The sequence below is a fragment of the Ursus arctos genome, chromosome X (assembly GCF_023065955.2).
Source record: "Ursus arctos isolate Adak ecotype North America chromosome X, UrsArc2.0, whole genome shotgun sequence".
Lineage (NCBI taxonomy): Eukaryota > Metazoa > Chordata > Mammalia > Carnivora > Ursidae > Ursus > Ursus arctos.
Genome location: NC_079873.1, coordinates 15,532,905 through 15,558,373, shown reverse-complemented (window position 1 = coordinate 15,558,373; position 25,469 = coordinate 15,532,905). Strand labels below are relative to the sequence as shown.

The window sequence follows — 25,469 nt, the reverse complement described above, 5'->3', positions numbered from 1 at the left end:
CTCACAGAGCCACACAGGGTAATTAAAACTACAGGTTCATCATTGGTGGGGTCATCCCTTTGTGGTCCCATTACAAACTAAGGCCTGTCTTCATTTGTTATGGTGAAAGCCAAATGACAATTCATCCACTTTACTAAAAACTATATCCTTTTTTCCTCTTAACTGAAATGTACATGTGAATATTAAAGCACACAAAGAAGTAAAAGTCACTCTCTTTGGTAATGAAACCTACTGCAGGGCCAGTCTTGGTCTGTGGCATGCATTTGCCATTCCCATACTGCGTGCTCACTCAAGTTCTTCTCAGCCCTGTGACCCATCACTGTGTCTGTTGTGATGGCAAAGTTTGGTAGGTTATTCACGTCTACCCATTTTTCTCCCCAGAGGGGCTAGAATGGTCTTAAGTACAGAGAAGGAACATGTTAAATATTCATCTGGTTTAATTGAATGTAATATACAATCCTTAAGATTAATCTGAAGTTTTGGAGTCATTAATGGTTCATTTTTTTTCATAGCATAGAATTTATTTGCTATTATCTAAGATAGTGAATTATTTAAGTAAAAAGGGAAAGTTCTTTCCATGAGATGGATCTCAGCAAGCTGTTGCTGCTTTCATTTACATACGATTACTGATTATATGAAATTAGGAATGCGGGAAAGAGGAGGAGTATAGGTCTGAAGATTTGAAAGGTTAGGTTACTAGGTGTTGCATGGCACGTTGCAGCCTGGGATCTGACAGTTGCTGAATGACCTATGGTCCACCGGTGTGTGCATCAGTGACTTCAGATTTCCATGAGTATTAATAAAAATGGTTGGGTATCAGTTTAAAAGACAATGAATCGATTAACATGTAATAGCGTCATATACTTTGATTTATAAACATGCAGAAATAACTTGTTCCTTTGAGGACATTAATTCTTCTACTTTAGTTTCTTCTGTCACTTCAGCACTGAAATTTAATGGTATACTGGGGTGATTTATATTTTTTTAGAATAGTTTCTGAAGTGTTGCCCAAAATACCAGTTGTTTCTTTTACAATTCAGGTGATCTCTGTAAATGATTGAACAAGAATCAAGGGCTGTATACATATGTCAGCCTATTTATATTATAGTACTATTTTCCACCATGGCCACCCACACCTTGAGTTTATATTTTGAAATGTTACTGGACTATTAAAATATAGAAGAACTTGAGAATACCACCATCTACCTACCCACCACCTATTTTATCAAATGTTACCATTTTGTATACTTCTGATTCTTTAAAAATCAATAAATGGACTCCCAGTTTCAGCTCAGAGATGTAGAGAGCTGCAAAGATGTGCCTCCCACGCTTACAAGAAAAAATCTGGACAGATTGGAAATTGACAGAGAACTGAGTTTGCAGAGTGAACAGCCATTTAAAACTCTGGAGAAAGGCACTTTCTGAGACATAAGGCCTGAGCATTTGCTTACCAGAGGCAGAAGCCACAAGACACCACAGAAGTAGGTAGAAAGATCAAGCGAAAAAATTGACAAATGGCCGGAGGCTGAGTGTGGGCTAGTTGAGAGTGTGAAGCTCTTGGGGCACCAGAGGGGTAGGAAGGTGTCCTCTCCTTTTGCAGGCTTTTCCTCCAGGAAAAGGCTCTCACAGGGAAGACTGGGGAAAATCTGAAGGAAACTCTGGTGCAGGCTGGAGGTGCTGGCTTAGGAGCCACTGAGAAATCCACACAGACTTTTCTCCCTGAAGGAACAAAAGGCTTATTCTGCAGTGGGAAGGACGGGGTCTGAGGGCACTGGTGAAATACCACTGTAGCTGGGGGAAGAACTCCATCCAGCCCAGCCCACCCCCCTCACCTAAGAAAAGTCTTAATCTTCTCGGGGAAGGGCCACAAGGCTGTACACTGAGAACACTGGAGGATACCCAGTGCAGCTGGGGGAAGAGGGGTGGGGGAGCTCTGTTCCTGGAGGAGGGACAGAAGCACTTGTGAAGGCTACCTGCCAGATACAGGCCCGCTGTGCACTCCAAAGATGGAGTCTTAGAATATTTGCAACCCTCCCCAGCCCACCATAGCATGCTATCAAGCCTCCAGGAATAACAACAGTGGATTATAGCAGGGAGAACTGCAAGGAACAGACTCTCTCCGGTGAACAGCACAAAGGGAAGCCCCAGAGCCAAGAGCAAGGGCAAAAAAGATCCCTAGAGGAATTCGAAGTTTCTCATGTCTATAGGAACAATAAACCTCAACATGGCCCAACTTCTGACTAGATTAACATAAATCCCCACACATAAGGTCTCATTTACCTCAGTATCTACTGCCCTATACAAAAGGTCTGGCTTTCATCCAGAAATCACAAGGCATGCCAAAAGGCAAGAAAAAGCATTCTGAAGAGACAAAACAGTCATCAGAACCTGAAAGAGATATGACATAGCTGTTGGAACTTTCAAACTGTATCTACACGTATATTACCTACCTCACGAAGTGCACTTTATGTGCCAGGGGCTGTTTTAGGAATGGGCTTAACAAGGTCTGTACTCTTAGAGAGTGTACATTCTAACAGAGGAGAGAGAGCATAACTGCAGACAAGCAAAAAAATAATTACAGATAGTGAAATATGCAACAAAGAAATACAGTGGGGGGAAAGGACAGAGTGGCTGACTGGTGGAGTGTGTGGGCTGTTTCAGCCAGAGTCATCAGAAAAGGCCTCTTGGGGGAGGTGAAATTGTAGCTCACACTTGAATGATTAGGGGGCTCCTGCCCTTACTAAGAGCCATCTAAGTAGAGAACAGCAAGTGTAAAGGCCCTGAGGCATGAACAGGCTTGGACCCCAGTATAATATTAGTGCTCTGGAAGGTAACAGTGTTATGAGAATGTTGCTGATGAGAGCAACCCCTGCAGCTGTGTCACTGTCAAGGCTGACCCAGGGAGGAAGTAGTGGGTGGGTTCTCCCCTGCTCACATTCTTTTTCTTTAAACACAGAAATTACTCTTCTTTCCCCTCATTTTGGAGGGCCAGGAGACTCTATAATACCTTTCTTGTTACCATTTCAGGACCTGGCACAGAGCGAAAAGGAACATGAATTTGCTGTTGTGAGTTAAGGCCTCATATTTATCCAGTAGAAGTGTATTATTCATTCTTCTTCGTAATTGTAGAGAATGTGCATTAACTCCGCTAATCCTCACCCCCACCCCCCACCCTGGATAGTGACTATTCCTATATTACACATGGAAAAACTGAGGCCCAGAGATGAAGATTGGAGATCTATTAAAGGTTAACCTTGGTATTTGAACCCCAGTAGCCTGACTTTGTGTGATTGCACTGTAAGAACTGAAAGGATGGGTATTCTTAAAGAATAGAGACAGATGAAAGCAAAATGAATACAGTTGTTTAGTTCTTACGTTAACTCAGTTGACGTTAAAGCATTGGCTGGCAAAACTGCCTAGGGAAATGGACTTAATAAGTACATGGTGAACCATCGATAATTTGTTCATTTGGTATGAGTGCTTCGAAACTGATGAAAATGGGTAATTTAAATAGTTTAATATCCCAGTTCCCTCTGCTCTCTTACTACTACATATGTATTATGTAGTAATATAATATAATATTAATTATTATATATATAATATTAATATTATATATATAATATTAATACTGTGAAGGCAATGTTTTCTGGCACTTGTCTACTAAGAACATTCTGGAAATGAGCATTTGTGATCTCAATAACTGTTACTGTAACTGGTATCAGTCTACTGTTTCATAGACTGCATCTTTCACCTGCTCAAATGCTTTTTATTTTTTTTATAATATTACTTACTGTTGGAGAATAAATAAGTCATAATAAAAATAAACCTTCAGGGGCATCTGCATGGCTCAGTTGGTTCAGCATCCAACTCTTGATTTCACCTCAGGTCGTGATCGCGGGGTGGTGAGATTGAGCCTCAAGTAGGGCTCCATGCTGGGCATGGCGCGTGCTTAACATTCTCTCTCTCCCTTTCCCTTTGCCCCTCCCTCCCACTCACGTGTGTGCTCTCTCTCTCTCTCTCTTAAAAAAATTAAAAATAAACCTTAATAAGTACACATTTAGAGAGGGAGAACTTTGCATTGGATGAAGAAGATGATTATATCCATTGGTTTCTGTTTTTTGCCATTAAAGGAAAGGAAAGAACTTTCCCACGAGCACCTCTCTTGACACATGGAAATGTTGCTGGTGTTCAGTAATGAAGCATTCACTGAAGGAAATGTAATCTGGGTGTTTTCTATGACCAGTAATAATAATTGAGCACCTACTGTGTGCGTAGTTCTGTTATCTGTACCATTCATGTGGTATGACATGCTGGGTGAGAAAAACAGCAAACTTTTATACAACACTTCCCATGGACCAGAGAAGTTAAGTAACCTGCCCAGAGGAGCACAGCTAGTCAGTGCCAGACCTGAATTCGAGCCTATGGGTAGTTTAACCCCAGAGTTCAAGTGCTCGCTCACTCCTAATTATACTAGGGTATAGGATATGTGGGTGGCCTTGGCTATATTAAAACAACAACAAACCAAACCGTAATTAGCGTGAGGGGGTACCCAAATCTGTCAGGTTCTGAGAAACTGCTGGGAATCTTTGCTGAGCTGGGTGTTAGGCTTCTGTGAGGCTGGTTTTGTTTTAGAGATTTTATTTATTTATTGAGAGAGAGAGTGTGTGTGCACAAGCAGGGGGAGGGGCAGAGGGAGAGGGAGAGAGAGGATCTCAAGCAGACTCCGCACAAAGCCCCAGAGTCCGACTAGGGGCTGGATCTCACAACCCTGAGATCATGACCTGAGCCGAAATCAAGAGTCGAATGCTTGACCGACTGAGCCACCCAGGTGCCCTGAGTTGTGTGTGTGTGTTTTAATATGCAGCCACCAAGATTTTTTTTTAAATATGCAGCCAGGTTCAGTTGGGACGCCACTTCCTATGAAAGCCTTATGATGGCACTTGAAGAAGGGAAATAAGCATATAAATTTTTAAAAAGTTTTTTCAAGTATATTGATTTTTAAGAATGGGTACAATTAGTAGTTCTTACTAGTTCCAAGAATTATTTATCCTGGAATGCTTTGGTTCCACGTAGAGCAGTTTAATATCAGAGACTTTGCAGGTTCCGCTGCTTTGACAGTATAGGAGTCGAATGTGACTGGTAGCTTTAAACATGCGCAGTAGTGCAAATGTTGACGCTGCCAGCACAAATGGAAAAACGAATTGCTTTAATTGAAAAAACAGGCTGTGTAGAGTCTTTGACTCCCTTTACATTTCATCTGGCTACTCATAGTTTCTGGGAGGGTGGGAGGGAGGGAGCAGGATTTGGCCCTGTTGTTCATCAGTAAGATCCTGAAAAATTTTGGAATGTGAATTCTGATGATGACCTCCCACTGCTTCTTCTCCCTTTTGTGATGGTGAAACAAAACACTACCTAGGAGATTCTGAAGCCAGATGGTGGTATAGCCCAGCCTTCTCAAACACTACCAGTGCCCTGTTGGGGGAGATGGTGTGGGGGCGGGTGGCGGGAGCATGGGAGTGTGTGACAGGAGATCTTGTTAAAATGAAGATTCGGATCAGGGGGTCTGGGCTGGGGGCGGTGCTTGGGGGGGTGGAGACTGAGACTGCAGGTCTAACAAGCCCCCAGGGGATGCTACTTTTGGGGGGGGGTGCATGTGTAGCGGGCCCTTCTGTCTCCACCCCTCTGTCTCAAGGCTGTGTTGATCATCTGAATCACCTGGGGGAGTTTGAATGCATAGCTTCCCAGCCCACAGCCGACTGAACTAGAGTCACTAGGGCTGAGGTTACACAGATATTTGGGCGGTGGGGGGTGGGGGCGGGGAGTCACTGACGTGGTTTGATAATAGATCTGTCAGCTTTGTCTTTTTTTTTGGCGGGGGGTGGGTAATGACAACTTTGAAAACTTCACTGTAGGAATCAGATTGAGATGTTTAAAGACAAAGTTTCTGACATCCTAAGAGCTTCCTGTTTGACCTAAACTCCATGAGAAATCTTGACAGCCACTCCCCTTGGAAGGGAACAGGCCTGCTCTTGATGATTTTGTCCAGACTGGCTGAAATCAGAGAGTGTGGAGAAGAGAGAGAGAGGACTTAATGGTTAGTTTGCTGACCCGCTTCGCATTAGATAATGTCTGTGGAGGCTCCCGGAGTGCATCCAGGGGAGCCGGGGCCCAAATATGGAAAAGAGGAGCCATGATGATGAGGTAGGAGTTGAAATTACCATTGTTATTGTTTAAAGCGTTATTTCAGCACTTTCCCACGTGCCTGGGTCTGGGGTTTCATTTCTTGTGCTGCTCAGAGGAGGGCTGGACAAGCTGGGGTGGGGGGGTGCAGGCTGGGTGATACCCGCTCCATGGTGGGGTTTGCGGGTCACCCCTTTCACAGTATGACTTTTTCCTCTCTCTCTCTCTCTCTCTCTCTTTTTTTTTTTTTTTTTGGATATTTGTTTCACGAATTTTTTAAAAATTGTTTATTATATTATGTTAGTCACCATACAGTACATCATTAGTTTTTGATGTAGTGTTCCATGATTCATTGTTTGCATATAACTTTTTCTCTTTTTGATAACTGAGGCTCTCTAGCAACTGAATTTTTAACATTTCTGAAATCTTATTAATTTTTTCTCCTGAGATCATGTAGGAAGGTAAGACACCAGGGGGAGATGATCTTCCCCATGTTCCTTGATCTGTTGTGTCCCTTTTTAAAAGTCCTTGAAGTCCCTTTCTTCAAGACCAAGTGTTTCCCATTGTTGCATTTATAATTTTCTTTGCCTCAGCTCCTTACCTTGTCTGAGGGTTAAAAAAAAATAAGGGAAATGTCATGACCGGGGGGGGGGGGGAAGTTTGGTGTGGGAAAGCCAGAGGCAGGTTCCAAGTGACCTGCCTCTGACCCGCACCTGCTTTCCTACAGTGACTTCAGACCCAGCAAGGGACACAGGCACCCATGACTTGTAGCCTGTGAGAAATCCTTGAGCCCCAACCACGCTGAGCACCTTGCTTCTCTTTGCTTGAACCTTCGCTGCTGCAGAGGCAAGGTTCTAGGACTTGGCCTGGTGGGTGTGACAGACCCAGAAACCCACTTTTCTAACCCATTGTGGTGTGCACCTAGTATGCCAAAGGAGCCCAAAGGGAGGGGACTTTAGAGCCTGGGGCAGGAGAACAAGGAACAGGTCAGGCAAAGAGGATGGTGAGAGTGCCTGAGGAAGTGTGAACAGAAGCCTGGAGGGGGAAGCAGTTTGAGAAGTATCTGGAAGGAAGCCTTGCCAGGGAGTAAAATGGGACATGGAGGTGGGGGGCTGGGAGGTATGCGAGGTCGGGAGGTGGCAGGGGCCTTGTGTACCTTTGTAAGGAGTTTGGACCCTAGAGGTGATCAGGAAGCATCAAGGGAACGCTTTTAAGCAGAGGCATGTTGCTGTCCGATGTGGATGGAGGAAGTTTCTTTAACAGGGCGATTTCTCCTGAATGAGTATCTGCCCCCATGCAGCTTATTTTAAAAATAGCTTTATTGAGATCTAACTTGCACACCGTACAATTCACCCATTTGAAGTGTCCCATTCGATGGTTTTTGGCATATTTACAGAGTTGTGTAACTATCACCATGATCCAATTTTCATACACGACCTTCATGTCAAGAGAAGCCTTGTGCCCATTTGCAGTCCTTCCCCACTTCCAAGCCCAGCCATAGGCAACCAACCACTCATCTTTGTCATTTCTTTTTTTTTTTAATTTTATTTATTTATTCGACAGAGATAGAGACAGCCAGTGAGAGAGGGAACACAAGCAGGGGGAGTGGGAGAGGAAGAAGCAGGCTCATAGCGGAAGAGCCTGATGTGGGGCTCGATCCCATAACGCTAGGATCACGCCCTGAGCCGAAGGCAGACGCTTAACCGCTGTGCCACCCAGGCGCCCCAATTTCTTCTTTTTCTTTAACATTAAGGGGAATGTCTTCTGTGAGTGTATTCACTTCAAGGAGTCTCTTTGCCCAAATACAAACTCTTGCTCTTGACTTCCCAGCTATTGCTCAGCCCGCTGCTGTCAGCAGTGATATTTGCTGTCTCACCTAATGGGCGGGCTACAGGGTGGGTAGACCCCAAGGGCCATGTGTTCATCTGCTCAGGGTGACATCAGAGACCGGTGTGCTTCTCGTCTGTCCTCTGCAGTTGTCGTGCCAGTAGCTTTGGCCCAGGACTGGTGTCTCTGTGGTTGTCAGGCAGCTGTAGAATGGCATGGCCTGGCAGTGGTGCCCTCTGCTTCCTTGTTCGCAGCTGGCACATAGGAGGAGTCCCTGTTTGTGTGAGCTTAGTTCCTGTTGCCCACCCTGAACCGAAGATTGCCTTAGAATTAATGAGTCTGCCCCTCTGCAGCTGGGTGGGGGCACTCTGGGGGAAGGGTGGCTACCTGTGCCAGACCACTAGTTGACTTTGCTGGGGAAGGAGGAAGGGAGCCACCTCTGCTGGGTAGGTTCGTGAATCATGGTAGAGGAGCTGAGCCTAGCTTTATGTCTCTGTGAAAAGCATCATCAACTCAGGTCTCACCAATTCAGGAGTTCATCCTAATTTGGTCAGGGGGTGCACTCGAGTTTATGTTTGGACAATGTAATAGTGTGGGTGATAGTGGTAACATGAACCTGTGTGGGAAATAAACGATTTAAGTCTCATTAGAAAAACCTGTTTGCTTTAGGATAGAAATGCTTAAATATATGACTAGTAGTATATGCTAGAAAATTGTTCTTATCTTTTTTTTGGATATTTGTTTCACGAATTTTTTAAAAATTGTTTATTGTGTTATGTTAGTCACCATACAGTACATCATTAGTTTTTGATGTAGTGTTCCATGATTCATTGTTTGCATATAACTTTTTCTCTTTTTGATAACTGAGGCTCTCTATCTCCTTGGGGAAAAAAATGAAATCCTGTCCTGAATATGTCAGTATTTGAGTTACTATGTGAACTTGAAATTAACAAAAATTGACTTTCTTTCAAGTATAATTCACGCTTCACTAAGCCAAGTAGACATTCTGCCAGTTATTTGGACTTTATTAAATTTTGCTTTATATGTAATAAAAATTCAAGGTAAGCCTCTGCTTTGCAAAATAACTTACTTGATTAGGAACTGTTTTTTCAAATCTGTTTTGGAGTGAGGTTTGTCCTCATGTAAGTAATGAGTGTTTGCTGGTGCAGCTCTTTAATGGTGAGAACGGATGTTGAAGAAAGCAAACACCATATGCCCTTTGTTTCCCGTGCATGTCCCCTCCTGGAGGCTGGGTGGAGTGGTTCAGCTGTCTCGAATAATCTCCATTTTGCTGTTACTGCAGACTTTGCGGTTCTCCCACTCTTCTCTCCGATGTTACAACTTCTTCCTCTTCCTCCTCCTCAGTCAGAAAGGTTCCATGCTCTCAAGTGCCAGAGATTGGATTAATTTTGAAAAATGAGTTTCCCTTGATTTGTGACAGAAATTAGTGCAGAGAATTTAAAAAAAAAAAAAAAACCACCCAGTGTGAATGTGTAGTGGGAGGGGCAGGCGGGTTGGGTACGGGACAGGATGCTTAGAATAATTCTGCTGCCAAGTGAATCAGAGACTTGCAGCTCTCAGCAAGCACGGAACATACTCCCAGCCAGAGTTCAGACAGTCAGCCCGAAATCACCACGCCATACTGCACAGAATGGACCCTTCCGCAGCCAAAGCCCCGAGTGCTACAGACACGCCTGAGACTGTAAGTAGGCCATACATCTGGTTCCATTGCTCTTATGTCTGCATCTTTTGTAGCCTGTTGCCTGACTACTTCTTAGGCCAGGAGGGAGGAGGCATGATGGGGAATTTGGTCCCAGCTCTGTCCTTCCGAGATGGTGAGCAATACTGTTTTCCACTCGGACCGGGTCTCAGTTTTCTTGTTTGTGGCGGAAGGGAATTTCTTTTCCCCGGCGTTCCTCTGTGACAGAAGTGGCTTTTGGCTGAGCCCCTTTCGTAGTGGCATCTGTAAAGATTTTTGACAGCCCTGTCATCTGGTGTGAGGGTTCTTCCCTTCTTCTGACTGCGATCGATGAGTTTTGTCCACGGGACACCCCAGCCAGCGGAGCCTCCTCTCCCCGCCCCCCACCGCCCAAGGCATCCCTTTCATCAGTGAAGTGTCCCTATCAAGGGCTGGGAGCGGGTAACATTTCTGAGGCAGCTGGCAGGTTTGGAAGCCTGGGATGAAGCCAGGTGTGGAATCCAGCTTCCCTGTGATGGGAAAGAGAGAAGAATGAGATAGAAGGTGGGACAGAAGTCAGCTTGAGGTCTCTCCAGAGCACTGTCCTGCTGCTGGATGCCAGTCGAGGTGGCAGGCAAAGCTCAGATCCTCACTGCCAACTTGGGCAACTAACAAATATCTCTCCTCATCTTACTCTTCCCATCTGAAAATCACTATCTTTTCACTTCATGGGATTGCTGGATTGTTTGAATCACGAATGTGAAAGTAATTAGTACTTGGTAGGCATTTGCTAAGTGATGTATTTTTGCCCTTTGTCCCCCTTCTCCTTCCTTAGTGGAATATTGTACCATCAGTGCAAGCACCATGCTGGGCTCCAGAAAGTGCCACCCGTGTTGCCATCGTGGCTTCTTTCAAGGCAGCCTTTGTGGCCTCCAAGCTCTCTTGCTTGGTGTCATAGGTTTGATCTTGGTGTCAGCTTTGTTCAAGACCAGAGCCCCAGGTTGTCCTTTTAGCCTAGGTAAGGTGACCCCCTAGGACAAGGAGGTCTCAGGTAGATGGTGGGAGTGGGTCATGCTGTGTCTCAGAGATCCATTTGAATTAAGGATCGTGGGGGACAGGGGACCCAATTCAGGAGGCCATGTGATGAATCCTAGAGGAATAGTGATAATTCAGAAGAGTCATTTCTCATTCAGCTTTGAGTTTCCAAGTTATGGATACCTATATTCAGCCAGTGCAAGGGAGAAGAAAAAAAAATCTTGAAGAAAACTGCTCAGCAGTTGATCTGATTTCTGATTCAGAAGTAGGCGTAGGGCACTGTCATGGTGACATTCCGCCTGGTTGTTTCAGTTAACCCGTTCATGGGTTTAGGCAACCCGCGTGCACATCAGTTAGTTCCCAGATGCCTTCCACCATTATGGGCGTGTGTCTGCTTAGGGGACTTTCTAGAGCCTGTCTTGTTAATTAGTTTTACCGTGTGCTTTATCTTTGTTAACTGTGAATTAATTGCTAATAAGAGTGTTTTCTTGTCAGTCACAAGTTCTCCCACCCCTTTCCCCAGTTGAATTTCTTGTATTTCATCTGGTATTTAGGCTAAAATTGTTTGCCTTTAGCTGGCAAGATTCCTCCATAACGGTCTGCGAGCTCTAACACGGTGCTAATTTTTATCAGTGATTTTGGAGACACTGTATCATCTGTACGCTTTGTTTGGCGTGCGATGATGTAACCCACATCAAAATCATGTATCATGGTGTTCCAGCCTTCAGTAGCTCTCTGTTGCTCTTCTTTGAAATCCACTCTCTTTCCTATGACCGGCTGCGCCTCGTGTAGCCTGGCACATGCCTACTTTTCCAGCCTCGTGGCCGGCGCCCTCACACCTGGCCACTCCCTTCCACCGCACCAGCGCCCTGGCTGCCCCCGCTCCCGCCTGGCCCTGTCCAGCTGCCGTGCCAGCCCAAGCGCTTGCGCTGCCCCCTCCCTGGAGTGCCCTTTCTCTGGCTCTTGCTTGGTTGGCTTGCTCTGCTTTCTTTCAGGTGTTACTTCGAGAAGCCCCTGGGCCATCTTAAGGGACTTCCTCCATCTTAAGTTACCTTTCTCCCTTCCTGTCATATCACCGTGTCTGTTTCTTGCAGAGCACTTATAACACAGCCTGTGAATCCCTGGTTACCTCACTGGTCTGCTTGGCACTCGCCGCCACCCCCACTGGAATGTCCACCCAGGGGCTGGCGGGTGCCTTGTCTGTCTTATTCCACCGTATCCCCAAGCCCCTGACTCAGTTCGCAACACACGGTAGATGCTCAACAAAGATTTCTTAAATGAGTAGGGGTTTTGGATGATCGATGTCGTGGATGACTTTTCAGTAGTCTGTGACTGCGAGCTGGTAAAGACAGTGGCATCATCTCTGTGCTGGCCACTCCTGGCCCCATGGGCCTTCATCACCGGCACTTTGGGAGCACTCCAGACCCTGAGGCCCTGTTTCCCTCTCCTGGCAAGCTGGTGGCTGGTATCCGGAGTAACCCCCTAACTGTTTGAAGCATCATTTTTGTTCTCAAAATGAAAACCACCTGTCTTCAAAGTAATTTGCTTAAAACAAATACTTACTTCTTTACTGAGGCCTTCCTCCCCTTCTGCCTTTCCTCACGTCCTGCCAAGAATAATGGGAAAACCCTCCTATCTTGGAGAGTGGTTTGCCCTCTGGTCAGAATCCAAAGCTGGACAATTTATGACCCAGGATGCCGAGCAGTAGGTTTTCCCTGCCCTGCTGCTCTCAGATGGTCACACTTTGTTCTCCCGAGGGGCTCCAAGGGGTCCTGTGATGGGGGCTCAACCTTGGTCCTGCCCCACTTTCCACGTTGCCCTTTAACCATCCTCCCTCCAGGTAAAGAACCTAGCCCAGGGTGCCACAGAGATGGCAGCAGGGATGGGGACAGTGTCTGAGTCGTGTTCTGTGGTGGGCTGCTTGCCAGCTCCCTGACACCTTATACCACCTCCAGGGAGAGGCTACGCTTGCCTGCATTTTAGAGACGGTGTAGCGAGGTTCACGGAGATGAGGTAGGTCGTAAGTAGTCAGGATCAGAACCCAGGTCTCTCTGGCTTCCAAATCCGTATATTATTTGTCGGTGTTCTCAGCGTTTCTCGGGTTTTGTTTTGTTTTTGCCATGTTTTTCAGTTAAAAAAGCTGGCAACTTCGTGGAGGTAGATGTATGCACACATGGAACTGTGACAAGTTTCCTGAAATAATAGTTGCCTTCACTGTGCGTGATGCGTTCTTACGTGCTTGTCAGCACATAGCAGGACTCTGTTCCTTTTTAAGGCCAAGAAATATTCCATTGTGTGTGTATGCCACCGTTCCTTTATCCATTCATCCGTCAGTGGACATTGAGCTGCTTCGGTATCGGGGCTGCCAGCCGCTGGGGGAGGGGGAAAGGTGGAGTGCTGTTCAAGGGGTATAAAGTCTCCATCCTGCAGGCTGGCTCCATTCTAGAGCTCTGCTGTACAACGTGGCATCTACAGTTAACAGCACTGTAGTGTGCACTTAAAAATTTAAGTGCTGGGTGGCACAGCGGTTAAGCGTCTGCCTTTGGCTCAGGGTGTGATCCCGGCGTTATGGGATTGAGCCCCACATCAGGCTCCTCTGCTATGAGCCTGCTTCTTCCTCTCCCACTCCCCCTGCTTGTGTTCCCTCTCTCGCTGGCTGTCTCTATCTCTGTCGAATAAATAAATAAAATCTTTAAAAAAAAAAAATTTATGAAGAGGGTAGGTCTCCAGTGTTAGTACCCCAATGGCAAAAAAATGCCAGGGAGGATCTCCTAAATGGATTGTGTGGCCCACTAATTGGTGGCAACCCATGCTTTGAAAATAGTTGGAAAAACGCTGGTGTAGCTGATAGGTCGGTGCTTACTTTATGTAGAGGTTTATATGATGAAAGCTACTTTTAAAAATGTTTATCGCAGAACCTACACATAGAAAACACACACGAGACTACAGCTTGTTGAATTTTCACAAACCGAACACATCTGTGTAAACAGCACCAGATGAAAACACACACCATTGATTTAAGCTTCTTTGAATCAAGGCAGGCGTGCAGTGCGCCAGAAAGTGATGTGCCCTCCATTTGTTCTGGATGTGCACGTGCAGCTTACTTGATAGAATCTTTTTTGAGGTCCTGTGTTTTGTGTTTCCAGTGGCAGGGCCTAACTGGTATTTTAGGTCTAACAACTACTGGAGCGGAACCAGGCTTCTGTAAGGACCATCCGAAATGGCCACAAAAAGAGGCAGAGGATATGCCTGGTAAACTGTGAACGACGAGGAGGAGGGAGGGCCAGGCCCCACAGTGGATATGGAAACGCTCAGGTGTGCAAACTTCTGGTGACAGTAATTGAGACCAATTTTACTGAAATGGGGTGGGGGTGGGGCGGGGAGGGAGCTTGTGATGAGTTCCAAACCCCTAGAAGTCAATGTACTTTTGTGTAAAATAAAGAACATTCACCTCTCACAGTGAGTATTGATTTTTAGAGAAAATTCTTTTAGCGTACCGAATCAAACTTTTTCTTGGCCAAAGACCTAAATGTATCTCAATACCAAAGCAAGCTAGATTAACTTTGCTTTCATATTGTGTGGGTTCTGTAAGGTTGTCTTGGACAAACTATACCTAATTCCTCGTCGTGGCATATACGTAGAAATGAAAGGGAGTGAGATGCTTGAACGTGCCTTTAAGCATTATGTGCTGTTACAAAGTTTTATTAATCTCTTTGTGAGACGCATTGATAGCTTTTAGTCAGACCGCAATCGCTTCCTTGAATCAGGGACTTTGGGATAATAATAAATCCTTTTGTCTTTGTTGATTAGATAAGCTCTTATTCATTGTTCATTTTTGTGAAGGAGACTTTGAACTCTTACACATTTAGTGTGTGTTTCCTGGCGTTCTGGACCTATAGTGTTCACTGTGGGTCTGTGTTTAAATTCTGTATTTGTTGTGGAAGAAAAGTCCTGGGACTGTAACAAACACACTGTGGAACGGGGTGGGGGCACCGTGCTGGGGACAGGGAGCAGGTATATCTGACTTACCATTCCTTTCTTGGTGCCCAGCTTCAGGCCATTAAGCACCTGCTGAGTGAATGGAAGGAGAGAGGGAAGACTGCTAGCTAGGATTTAACGGCGTGTACTGCGGGCTTTGTCCCCTTTATCCTAGTTAGTCATTACCACAAGCCTGTGAGGTGCGTACTGTTAATATTCTTTAGAATGACCTCACGTCCTTGTTTGCCAAGGGACGGTTCTGGTGTGTGCCTGCTATCCTAGCATCGACAGTGATAACACCCTCTTTCACTCTAAAGTGTCCTGATTCCAGTAATAAATTGGTTCACTCTGAGAAGACATGAAGAGACGTTTTTCCAAAGAAGACACACAGATGGTCAACAGACACATGAAAAAATGCTCAACATCACTGACCATCAGGGAAATGCAAACCAAAACTACAGTGAGGTATCACCTCACACCTATCAGAATGCCTAAAATCAACAATGTAAGAAACAACAGGTGTTAGTGAGGTTGTGGAGAAAGGGGAACCCTTATGCACTGTTGGTGGGAGTGCAAGCTGGTGCAGCCACTCTGGAAGACAGTATGGAAGGTCCTCAAAAAGTTAAAAATAGAGCTACCCTACGATCCAGCAATTGCACTACTAGGTATTTACCCAAAGAACACAAAAATACTACTTCAAAGGGATATACGCACCCCGATGTTTGTATCAGCATTATCTGCAATTGCCAAATTACGGAAACAGCCCAAGTGTCCGTCTACTAATGAATGGATAAAGAAGATGTGGTATGTGCACACGCATGCACACATGCACACGCACACACACACGAGTATTATTCAGCCAAAAAAAAGAATGAAATCTTGCTATTTGCAACGACATGGATGGAACTACAGAGTATTATGCTAAGTGAAATAAGTCAGTCAGAGAAAGACAACTACCATATGATTTCACTCCCATGTGGAATTTAAGAAACAAAATGAATGAGCAAAGGGAAAAAAAAAAGAGAGAGGCAAACCAAGAAACAGACTCTTAACTCTAGAGAACGAACTGCTGGTTACCAGAGAGGAGATGAGTGGGGAGACGGGTGAGACAGGCGATGGGCACTAAGGAGGGCACTTGTCCTGATGAGCACCGGCTGATGTACAGAAGTGTTGAATCACTGTAGTGTACACCTGAAACGAATATTACACTGTAGGTTAACTAACGAACTTGAATAAAAACTTTAAAAGAATAGGTTTGCTCTCAGATGTTGTGGTTTGGATTGACAGATGGGGAAACCGAGGGCACAGAGAAGCCGCGTCTCTCCCTAATACCACCCAGCTAGTGGCATTAGGATCTTTTCCTAAGAGTCTGACTTCAGATTTTGTCGTTCGATCACTAAGTTTTGCTGCCTCAGCACTTAGGCCAAGGAATATGTAGTGGAAAAACAACGCTCTCTGTTTTTCAGTCTCACTATTTAGTAAAAATCACTGCTGTGATGTGTGATTCAGGGCAGACAGACTGTGCTAGTGGAGACCCATGGAAACTCTAAATGCGCTTTCCCTCATAAAGCTGGATGCCTGGTATCCCAGAACGGTAGGACCATTCACACGGGCCTGGTGCTTCCTAGTTTACTAAACCCTTTCCCCTACCTTATTCTGTTGAAACTTCATGTGTACCCTGTGAGGTGGGAGGCAGTATTTCCATCTTACGAAGGAGGATGGGCGATCTGCAGGATGATGTGGTCACCTGCCCAAAGTTTTACAGCCAGAAAGGGAGCTGATCCAGGATTCGCTTCCTATCCTGCCTCCATCATCAGCGCGTGGGCCTCGCAGCCAGGCGTGCTTACACAGCTATTTTGAGGGTGCTTCTCATGGAGGATTAGAAAGTCCTTTGAAGACTCATTACCATAACACAAGGTTACTGTAGCACAAGCCTTGGCACTGTCGACATTTTGGGCCACTTAAGGCTATTGTGGGGGACCATGCCCTGTAGGCTGCTGAGTAGCATCCCTGACCTCTACCCACGCCAGTAGCACTTCCCTCCCTTCCTCCCTCCCTCGGATGTGAGAACAAAAGTGTCTCCAGAGGGTGTCAAATGTCCCCTGGGACACAGTTGCCCCTGGTTAGGAACCACTAGCCTGAGTTCAATAGCAGCATTTGAAAGAGGGAAAAGGACAACCTTGAAAATGTCAGACCTGTCATTTTCCCGCTCTAGTTTCTAAAGCATCAGAAAAACTATCAAAAGACCCACAAAGGGGTAGAAAAGGGAACATGCAGCACATTTCATGTTGGATTTGGCTCCATGGAAGAGCGTTGGGTCTCCCAAGGAAGGATATGATAGCCAGCGTTTTTTTTACGTTAGAAATCACACAATTAAAAATGTTTTTTAATAGAAAAGTTAGAATAGAGATCAACTGAAAAAGGCACATATGCAGTCTCCTGGGAGCCTGCTGCCCAATGATAACCACAGTTCACATGATGCTTTACCTCCTTCTAACCTTTTCCAACATGCATATATCAATCTTCCAAATAGGGCCGTGCCACAAATGCTATTATAATCAGCTTTTTTTTTTTTTTACCTTACATGTGCCGCAAATACCTTTCCATATCTCTAATATAGAGCTGCAACATTTTTAAAAAAATATTTTATTTATTTATTTGAGAGAGAGAGAGAGTGAGTGAGGATGCACAAGTGGAGGTGTTGCAGACAGAAAAGCAGACTCCACACTGAGCAGGGGGCCCGATGCGGGGCTCAATCCCAGGACCCTGAGATCACCACGACCTGAGGCAAAAGCAGATGCTTAACCGACTGAGCCACCCAGGCGCCCCTAGAGCTACAAGATTTTTAATGGCCGCATCATATTTCTTTGTATGGTTACAGTATAATTTATTCACTTGGTCTCCTATTGTGTACATTTGTTTCATTTCCAATTTTGTTTTTTGCTATTACATGCAAAACTATGATGAGGATTTATGTGTGTGTGCCCACGCCCTTCACAGCCTTTTTACCCCCTTATAGAAATAAGGAGATTTTATCATCCATTGAATAAGATCCCTAATTTGTAGTGAGCTGGATTACATTTTGAATATATTACATAACTTTGCCCCTGAAAATTATGGAAAATGCATTCATAAAAATTAGATTATGCATTAGACGTGCAGAATGGGGTGTGGAAAGTTCTTCGGTTTTCTGATTAAATGATGACTAAAAAGAAGCCATGTAGGTTTCATGCCCTATTCATGAAAACCGCTCGTAACCGTAGAGCACTACTTCCTGAGTAGGAATTACAGCCCCGTAAAGATCACCGAATCTACCTTTAAGAGTTTGTTCATTGCTGAGAGAAACTTAGGGCTATGTTCTCATGAATTTTCATTGTTCATGGAGTTTTCTTATATGTATTTAAAATGACAAAATGAGGGGCACCTGGGTGGCTCGGTTGGTTAAGTGTCTGCTTTCAGCTCAGGTCATGATCCTGGGGTCCTGGGATCGAGCCCCACGGGCTCCCTGCTCAGTGGGGACCCTGCTTCTCCCTCTCCTCCCCATTCATGCGCTCTCTCACTATTTCTGTTGCTATCTCTGTCTCTCTCTCTCTAATAAAAAAATAAAATGATAAAAACTTGTGGTAAAACCTTTAAATAGTACAGAAAAGCTTAAATAAAGTTCCCTCCTTTACTCTGCCTTTGTATTTTTTTCATTCTCTAGAAATTTTCTATGCATACACAAACATTAAAAATGTGCGAAGGCTTTTTCAAAACCCCACAAACTGGCCAACTATATGCAAGGTCTGATCTAACTAGCTTTCTTCAGTTAACACATCTTTCCATGCCTACACCTTATTCTGTTTAATCGGTGCCCTGTTTGGGGTTTTTCAAGCTTTTCTTTCTCTCATGTAGCAAAGTGGTCTATTTAATTTATTTTTTTATATTCTATTTATTTATTTTTAATCAGTCTATTTTACATGAGTCTGTCTGTAGGCTACATGCCTAGCAGTGGGGGGGTTGGGTTAAGAGTCTGTGCCCGTAGAATTTTCATAGATATTGCAAAATTGCCCTTCCACTGGGAGTAGCTGGACTTGTTGCATCAGGCATTTTTTTCCTGCCTGGCATAAACTGTGGATTTATACATTGGGAACACAAAGGTTGACCCATCCATGGGAAGGGCCATCAGGGTTAGGAGGCCACTGTCTTGAGGGTGATCAGGAAGGGGGATATGTGTTTACTGGTTTTCTCCTGGGATTGGCCAGAAACTGGCTTTTGCTTTTTTCAACCATGGAGTAAAAAGTATGTGTATAAAGCCAGGAGACAATACCCAGGCAGGCAGCTTTCTGGTAACATTTGATGATGTGTCTCAGAATCTACGTAGCAAATGTACCAAATGCACTGTGTAAATATGTAATGTAATAAATGTAAATGTAATGTGCTCTAATCATTTCATCATCATTTTCCACCCCTCTTTATCTCCTCCATGAAGTCTTTTCTGATGTTTCTCCATTCCCCATCTTCATCTATTCCATGCTATTTTTTGCACTTTCCTTTTATAAAAAAAAAAAAGATCATTATGGCCGATATTGCATTTTATTGTTGTATTATCTTATTTTTGTCCAGCTGTGTTTCCCTGATGAAATTTGGACCAACACTTGGTCTCTAGTCTTCGTCACCCTAGTGTGGTGTTGGCACGTACGTATTTTGATCAGCTGCTTGCTTTGGCATTTTCCTTATTTTATGGGGCCCCTGTGCTTGGTAAAGGAAGACTGTCCCTGGATACCCGCATTGTTAGTCCCCAGAAAGGTGCTCATTAAGGTCTCTGTTGCCTCACTTGTCAGCGTGGTGCTTTCCTGCTGGGGAAGGGCCCAGCAAGGTGCCATCTTTTATTGATTTGGTATTTGAAGCAGTGGAGGGTGGCAGACATTGGAAGATGTTTCTGTGAACCCCAGTGGGCACAGCAGCTGCCACAGCCCGGCCTAATGGCATGAAAGGCCTGTGTTTCTGTGAAGCTGGGGGCTTTCTGATGGGCACTGCCAATGTTCGCTTGCTGCAGTCTTGGCCAGGATTTTTTTGAGTTGGTCTGGGGTTAGCCACCCCAAGGCTGAGACACAGAGAGGAAAGCAGGTCTCAGGAAACCTCTCATATGTCAGTGAGCCTAAAACTGGGCCACCTCTTGGGGTGCACCCCCTTTTCCAGTGTTCTTGCTAATGGTAGGAGGTAGTTTTTGGGGCTCGGGGCCCCTGCCCCAGATGGTGAAAACTCAAGTCTGCTTAGGTTCAACCTCTGGCTGGGCTCCTGGGAGGGGGGATAAAGGGGCCATCCTCTGCTTCCTCCCCAGCCCTTTCTCTCCTCTACTTTCTCTGAGGGCTTACACCTGGGACCCTGGTCCCGTGACTCTGTTGGGAGCTTCCTGGAGGGTGGCCTGGAACCCCAGCAGAGAGTCTTAAAAAAGAAACAAACTAAAGAACTTTTATTGTTTATTTTTCTTATTGTTCAAGTAATAAATGTTCTCTTACAGCAAATAAAGGAGACTTTTTGGAAGCAGGCATAGTGATCCAAGGAAAATGGCCTGTGGAGCCAAATGGTTCTAGATTGGAATGTGGGCTCTGGGATTTTTTCCTGAAGGAGCTGTTATGATCTGAATTGTGTCCCCTCCATATGGTGAAGCCCTAACTTCCAGTGCCTCAGGATGTTACTGTATTTGGAGACAGGGCCTTGAAAGAGGTAGTTGAGGCCCTAGGGTGGGCCCTCCTGCAATCTGATTTGTGTCCTTATGAGAAGAGGGGATGAGGACACAGAGACGCACCGGGGATGTGTGCACAGAGCAAAGCCCATGTGAGGACACAGCGAGAAGGTGGCCATCTGCAAGCCAAGGAGACAGGCCTCACATGAAGCCAGCCGGCCGACACCTAGCCTTGGCCTTGGCCTTCTAGTCTCCAGAACTGCAAGGAAATACATGTTTGCTGTTGAAGCCCCTCAGGCTGTGGTATCTGTCAAGGCAGCCCTGGCGAACAAATATAGGGCCTTCTAGCAAGTCAGCTCCTCCGGTTTTGCTTCCCCCTCCCTGAGGAGAGGACCACAACACCTACTTCTCAGAGTCAAGGCGAGGGACGGACATAATGCCTGGTTTAGAGTAGGTGCTCACAAAGGGCGCTCGTGATAATGCTCATTTAGTAATATAATGGTAGGAACCACCGCCACCTCCCCTACCCTGGTTTTCTGACCTCGACCTGATTTGAGGGGTTTTGTTTGTTTGTACTTTCTTTTTAAGTCCTTTTCAAACAGGGTTGCCGGGAACTCCTGGGATGTGGGGGAGGCGGGCACTTCATGGGTCTAGCAAGCAATGAAGTATTTGCTTCTGAGCCCTCCTGTTCCTTTTAACCTCATCACATACCGGCCCTCCAGGCACACTTTTATTTGGGACAATGATGCTGCCGCTAAGATGGGCTAAAAGCAACCTCAGGTGCGGTGTGTTTACCACCCCTGACGTCTCCTACGTTCCTCTGCTTGGGCTGCTGCAGCAAAGCGCTGCACCCGGGGGCTTCAACAGCGGAAAAGTGTGGTCTCGCGGCTGTGCGTGCTGGAAGGCCGAGATCAGCGTGTGCACAGCGCTGGTTGCTTCTGCGAGCCGTGAGGGAGCGTCTGTTCCACGCGCCTCCTCTAGCTTCTGCTGGCTTGCTGGCAACCTTGGGCTTTCGTGGGCCCGTAGAGGCATCACCCTGATCGCTGCCTTCATCTTCACGGGACAGTCTCTGTGTGTGTGTCTCCGTGTCCAAATCTGTCCTTTTTATGAAGTTGTCAGGCACGCTGGGTGAGGGCCCACCCAAAGGACCTCATCTTTAGCCTGATCGCCCGTAAAGGCCCCGTTTCCAAATAACATCGCATTCACAGGTAGTGGAGGGGAAAGCTGTAACATGTTTTTGGGGAATAGAGTTCAAGCCATACAGCAATTCTATCAGCTAGTGTGCCATCAGTGGGTTTGTGCCAGCAGCGGCAGCTGCCTGGACAAGCGCCCTGGTCTGGCCCGACCCTCCTGCCCAGCATGCAGCTTTCAGCCCAGAAGTCACCTCCTCAAAGAGGCCTTCCCTGGCCTCTTGCAATAGAGATGGATTGAATGATTAAGTAGATTGCGGAGCAAGATTAAAATGTGACTGAGAAGTGTGCCGATGTGTTTTCCTTAAAAGTGGGAGAGGGCTTGTCTCTACCCCACAGAACTGTTACTTGTCGCTTTCTTGTGTGTGTCAGCTGTGTCACCACTACAGATGGTATTTCAATAGCGTTTTATGCCTGTGAATTGCGACATCGGGCACCCTCCGAATGTCATCGTGTTTCCTGTTCTGTGTACAGAGCATGGCGAGAGGACTCTGCTTGTTGGATTTGGATTTTTTTTTTTTAGTGACTCACAATTTGATTATGATGTTACAATAATTCACAGAGCAAAACTGGCTAGCACCCTTCTCTGAAGGCCATCCCAGGTCTAGAAAACCTGTGAGTTAAGAGTAAGGGAAGTGTTTACTGGTTGTAGTTAATCAGTTAGTATTGACTGAGCACGTTCTGTCTGCCAAAGCCACGCTAGGTGCTGTGCAGATGCAGAGCTCGTGTGCGCAATAGTCATGGCCTCCAGCACCACACAAATCAAACCGAGGCATGAGAGTGTGTACTATAGAAACGAAGTAGGAAGGAGTATTCACTGTGGGCCCGGGGTCAAGAAGGGCTTGGTGCAGGAGCCTAGCTTAGTTTGGGCTGTGCCTGGAAGGGAAAGAGGTCCCAAGAACAGGAGGAAGACTGTGCGCCTGAGACAGGGCCAACACAACATTGCTAAGCTCTGTTAATGGTCCCAGTGTACACTGAGCCACCTTGTTTGAATAAAACTAATTTTGTTCAAGGGGCACCTGGGGGGCACAGTTGGTTAGGTGTCCGACTCTCGGTTTTGGCTCGGTTCTGATCTCAGCGTCATGAGATTGAGCCCCACGTTGGGCTTCACACTCAGAGTAGAGTCTCCTTGGGTTTCTCTCCCCCTCTCTCTCTCCCTCTGCCCCTCCCCGATGAGCGTGCTCTCTCTCTAAAATAAATAAATAAGGGGCGCCTGGGTGGCTCAGTCAGTTGGGCATCAGACTTTTGGTTTCTGCTCAGGTCATGATCTCAGGGTCCTGGGATCGAGCCCCATGTCAGGCTCTGTGTTCTGCTCAGAATCTTCTTGTCCCTCTCCCTCTCCCTCTGCTCCTCTCCCTGTGTGTGCTCTCCCCCTCTCTCTCTTTCCCTGTTTCTCACTCTCTCTAAAATAAATAAATAAAATCTTTAAAAAAATCTTAAGGAAAAAAGTTTAAAAATTTTTTAAAAACTAATTTTGTTCACAACATAGGTATGATATGGTTTATGACAGAAAAATATTGGAAACAAACAAAGTGCCCTTCAACCTGGGAAGAGTAAATTATAGTATATCCAGGCAATGAAATACTCTATAGCCAGAAAGAAGAATGCAAACACTTTTTACTGATATGGAAAGACTTCCCAAATATATTGTCCAGTGACAAAGGCAAGTTGCAGAACAGTGTGAATGATATACTAATGTATGAGAAACTGGAAAATATCCAAGAAACTAATTACAATTAGGAGCAGTAGCGGTAATTACCCAGGAGTGGTAAACTGGGGTAATGGGAGCCAGAGCACGTGTGCCCATGCACGCATTTTCGAGATTTGAACGACGTAAATGTATCCTAGTCAAAAAGCTACAAAGAAAGGTGTGATGTTAGTAGCATGTGGTCATACTGTTGCTACTCTTAAATGGATGTGCATGTCTCAGATGCTTTGTCTTGGGAGTACATAATGAATGACGGTAACCAGCTGCACTAGACATCTAAGGGGTAAGCTCTTGCATTTGCCCCGAGAATGAAATTCTCTTCACCAGCTTTTCACTATTATTGGTTGTCACTAGAAATGTTTCAAACATAAACTAGAATAGAGAGAATGGTATAACGAACCCCTTTGTACCCATCATCCAGTTTCAACAGTTGTCAGCTGCTGGCCAATCTTGTCTCATTGCTTTTCCCTTCTCCTTACTGTCCCCCATCTATTCATGGCCTTGATTCTTTGGAAGGCTGTGCCTTTCCGATTGTGTTATTTGGAATTATTACTCTGTTCTCCTGAGTCCCACCACAGCCCCAGAGATGCAGAGCAAATTGGATGCTTAAAGGTGGAAAAAAAAAAAAAAACAACTTTAACAGTTTGGCTCATCTCAGGTGCATCTTACTTTACTTAAAAAAATTTTTTTTTAATTGTGGTGAAGTACACATAGCATGAAACTTACCGCCTTAGCCATTTTTAATGGTACAGTTCAGTAGTGTTAAGCATATTCATGCTATTGTGCAGCTGATCTCCAGAACTTTCATCTTGCAAAACTGAAACTCTGTACCCATTAAAACAACAACTCCCCATTCCCCCATCCCCTCAGCCTCTGGCAACCACCCTTTACTTTCTGTCTCTGTGAATCTGACTACTTTGGGGACCTCATTTATATAAGTGGAATCATCCGGTATATGTCCTTTCTTGACTGGCTTATTTCAGTTAGCATAAGGTCATCAGGGTTCATCTGTGTGGTAACATGTGTCAGAATTTTCTTCCTTTTTAAGGCAGAATGATATTCCATTGTAGGGCTCTATCACATTTTGTTTAGTCATTCATCTGTCAGTGGACTCTGGGGTCAACTTTATGTGTAGTCATTCATCTGTCAGTGGACTCTGGGGTCAACTTTACTTTTTGCCCCCTCTTAGAATATAGGATTGGGCGCCTGGGTGGCTCCGTCGGTTAAGCGTCTGCCTTCAGCTCAGGTCATGATCACGGTGTCCTGGGATTGAGTTCCGCATCAGGCTCCCTGCTCAGTGGGAAGCCTGCTCCTTTCTCTCCTGCTGCTGCTCTCCCTGCTTGTGTTCTCTCGCTCTCTCTCCTCCCTCTGTCAAATAAATAAGTAAAAATCTTTAAAAGAAAGACTGTAGGGTTCCATGGCTCATAATAGTTTGATGCGATAGCACATTTGAATGTAGCTTACTAAGGTCCTCTAGTTAAGGGACTAATTCTGAGTCATTTGAGAGTTTTCATGCCGAATACTTGACTTGAAAAGAACAGCAAACTTTTCTTTCTGCCTTTTGACCGAGAGCACCTTTCTCTCACAAAGCTCTTATATTGAATTTTGTCTCTCACTGGATTAGATTAGGAATTTAAAGAGAGTAGGGCAGGGACTGGGGAGGTAGCTCCCTTTGCCCAGTACCTGGCACTGTGCTTGGTGCTGGCTGGGTGCTCCGGATATATTTGTTACAGAATGAACCGTACTTTGGGCAAGGCAAATAACGGTATGTGTGTAATGAGGGAGGTGAACCAGATGAATTCTAAGGCTCCTTTTGGTTCTAATGTTGTTTGGATCCATTATTAAATCTGATGATGAAAACTTCCGACTCTGGAAGACAGGAAAGTAGGGGATGGAAGAGACACATTTTTGAATAGATAAGATACGCTTCAATGCCAATTACATTATACCCCAGAGGTAGGTGGTCCTCTACAAATAGAACCATCCCAGGATATAGTATCTCTTAAAACAACATTTTGGATTTGAGATTTCCTCTTTGTGTGCTGGTAACACTGTTTGAGTAGCAAAAGCTACCAGCTAGAAAGTATTTTGAGTTTAGCTGAAGTGTGTACCACGTTTCCTAGATGTACATGGATAGAAAACAAACCTCCACTTGATGTCATCATCTTTACAAAGAATCCCATAGGAAGTCTTAGTGATAATTTT

The 25,469-nt window shown here is 45.3% G+C and overlaps 1 protein-coding gene across 9 annotated transcripts in view; it reads left to right on the top strand.

The window, feature by feature from the left end:
- The window catches only part of SH3KBP1 (SH3 domain containing kinase binding protein 1), a 324,749-nt gene that overhangs the window by 74,731 nt on the left and 224,549 nt on the right, over positions 1–25,469 (top strand). For 2 of the 9 annotated variants that reach the window (XM_048213447.2, XM_057310432.1), the window contains exon 1: positions 9,575–9,709. The exons of the other annotated variants lie outside the window; for them this stretch is intronic. In XM_048213447.2, the coding sequence (XP_048069404.1) occupies positions 9,659–9,709 (51 nt within the window). In that variant the 5' untranslated portion in view covers positions 9,575–9,658. Of the gene's footprint in view, positions 1–9,574; positions 9,710–25,469 lie in introns of those variants that run through there. 9 annotated transcript variants of the gene reach the window in all.